At 36.9% G+C, this 2481-nt stretch overlaps 1 protein-coding gene across 1 annotated transcript; it reads left to right on the top strand.

Moving 5' to 3' along the window:
- The first annotated feature begins 511 nt into the window (after nucleotides 1–511).
- Nucleotides 512–2265, top strand: LOC120085056 (homeobox-leucine zipper protein HOX11-like). The gene is made up of 4 exons (XM_039040898.1): nucleotides 512–922; nucleotides 1023–1291; nucleotides 1373–1452; nucleotides 1529–2265. Exons 1-4 carry the CDS (start codon nucleotides 619–621, stop codon nucleotides 1878–1880), a joined length of 1005 nt encoding a protein of 334 aa, XP_038896826.1. The 5' UTR covers nucleotides 512–618; the 3' UTR covers nucleotides 1881–2265.
- Nucleotides 2266–2481: the final 216 nt, after the last annotated feature.

Here is a 2481-nt window from a genome sequence, read left to right on the forward strand (position 1 = left end):
TATTCCATTTATCTGTAATCTTAAATTTAGTGACTATATATTACCATATTAATTTTGTATATTATATTTGATTGAAGGATTGATTCGAATAAACCTGACTAACTTTTACATTACTTTTTTTTTTTAAAAAAAGAAATTTTTATAAATAGAAGAATCAAAAAAATATTTTCACTTTATAGTAAAAAATTTTTAAAAGTAATTTGTATTTTTTGAACTTTTGCTATAAAATGTAAATATATTTAAATATTTTTTTTTATGTTTAAAAAGGTCTCTCATTAAGAATGGTAAGTACTCATTTTTTTCCACACCATAACCAAAATCATAAAATTCAATTAGGCTAGGTTCAGTTTGGAAAAAAAAAACTAATTATGGAAATGAAAGTTGAAAAAGAAAAATCAAATTAGAAAATCTTGAGATTTAAATACATACAAAGATTTAAGCCTAAAATTAATACGAATATATTTTTTTTTAAATAATTTTTTTTGGGGTCATCATCTGCCTTATATTTATTTGACTCATCGTATCAGAATTTCTACTCCTTTTTATCCGCAGTCCTCTCCACTCCGAACTCGCCGTTCACTCTATTTCCTTTTTTTCTGTCTCAGCGCCGCCGCACCGATGGAGCTTGGCCTGAGCTTGGGCGACGCCCCCAAGCCCTTCCGCTTCGTCGAGAAGCAACCGCAAGTACCGCCGCCGCAGCGAGGTCATTCCCGGCCAGATTTAGGGTTCTGTGTCGACTTATCGATTGGCCGTCCCGTCGCCGGAGAGAAAGAAGGCGACGAAGACAAACTTAATCAGAGAGAAGATGAATCCGACGGTAATGAAGATCCACCGATTCAACTCGATCTTCTCCCTCATAATCCCGTTCCTCGAAACCTTACTAACCCGTACCAAGGATTCCCATGGCCATCGTCCGAAAACGGTAAGATTCTCAAAAACCCTAACTAAATCACTACAAAAAAAAAAAAAAATCACAAAATCATTTCCCCCTAATTTTTCTAATCGAAATCGGTTACTTCCAGATGAAGGTGAAGACCGAACCGCATCGCCGAACAGCGCAGCGTCGTCGTTTCAGATGGAATTTGGGCTGTACGGAGGTGGAGGAAACATTTCTTGCCGGAGAGATCAAATGGAAAATGGCGTAACGAACGAAGTAGGTGAATCTGAAAGAGCGTCTTCAAGAGCTAGCGATGAAGACGAAAATGGCTGTACAAGGAAGAAACTCAGACTCTCTAAAGAACAATCCGCTTTTCTTGAAGAAAGCTTCAAAGAACACAATACCTTAAACCCTGTAAGTTCAAAATTTCAAACAAAACCCATCGATCGATTCATTAAACGTTATTTCCGATTCCGATTTTGAAATCGATTGCAGAAACAGAAGCTAGCACTGGCTAAGCAACTGAATCTTCGTCCTCGCCAAGTAGAAGTTTGGTTCCAAAACAGGAGAGCTAGGTTCGTTTTGGGTCTGCTTTTGGAATTCAATTCGATTCATCTATGAAATTAGTTTCTAATTTAGTGAAATTAACAGGACGAAATTGAAGCAAACGGAAGTGGATTGTGAGTATTTGAAAAGATGTTGTGAGACATTAACAGAAGAGAACAGACGGCTTCAAAAAGAGCTTCAAGAATTAAGAGCTTTGAAAACAACAAACTCATTCTACATGCAATTACCAGCTACAACACTCACCATGTGTCCATCTTGTGAAAGAGTAACCTCAACTTCCGCCGCTTCCACCGCCGTCTCCGCCGTCGCCGCCGGTGGAAACAAATCGACAGAGGGAGTTACAAAACGATCCGGGTTCGCCATTGCTGGTCGACCGAGTTCTTCATCTTTCCCATTTTCTGCTAAAACGCAGTCCCACCAGTCAACAGCTTCATGATAACGAGATGGGTTTAGGCGAATCATGATGGTGGTCCCTTTTGTACATAAACCCTTTTCCTAAAAGCAAAAGAGGAGAAAAAAAAGGAAAATCAGTAGAATCCGAGAAAAAGAAGAAGAAAAGAAAAAACAGGTTATTATTATCATTATCATCATCATCATCATCACGTTTCTCTTTCTCATCTCCCTCTTCTTGGAGCAGTTTCTTCACCATTTTGGGGATTGTTTGTTCTTATGAGATTTGTTTATCTTAGATTTTTTTTTATAAAAAAAAATTAATTTTTTTCTTCATTCCCCCTGGAATTTCTTTCTGATATATTGTGAAGAAAGAAACCTAAGAAAAGAATTCTTATATACAATCATTAGTGACTTGTGTTCTTGATTTATTTTTTCTGCTGTTTGATTGTTTGCTTCTGTGAATATAATTACTGGAAAAAATGAGAAGTTATGAATGAGTTTGTTTGTTAATGGTGATGGGGTTGAATGATTTGAGAAAACAGAGTATTGATGGGGTGAGTTTCTTGAGGAGGAAGAAGAAGATACAGTCAAAAAACCAAAGGATGGGGGCAGGGGTAATAATGTAAGTTCACGTCTTTCTTGTT

This window comes from Benincasa hispida, chromosome 9, assembly GCF_009727055.1.
Source record: "Benincasa hispida cultivar B227 chromosome 9, ASM972705v1, whole genome shotgun sequence".
Classification (NCBI taxonomy): domain Eukaryota; kingdom Viridiplantae; phylum Streptophyta; class Magnoliopsida; order Cucurbitales; family Cucurbitaceae; genus Benincasa; species Benincasa hispida.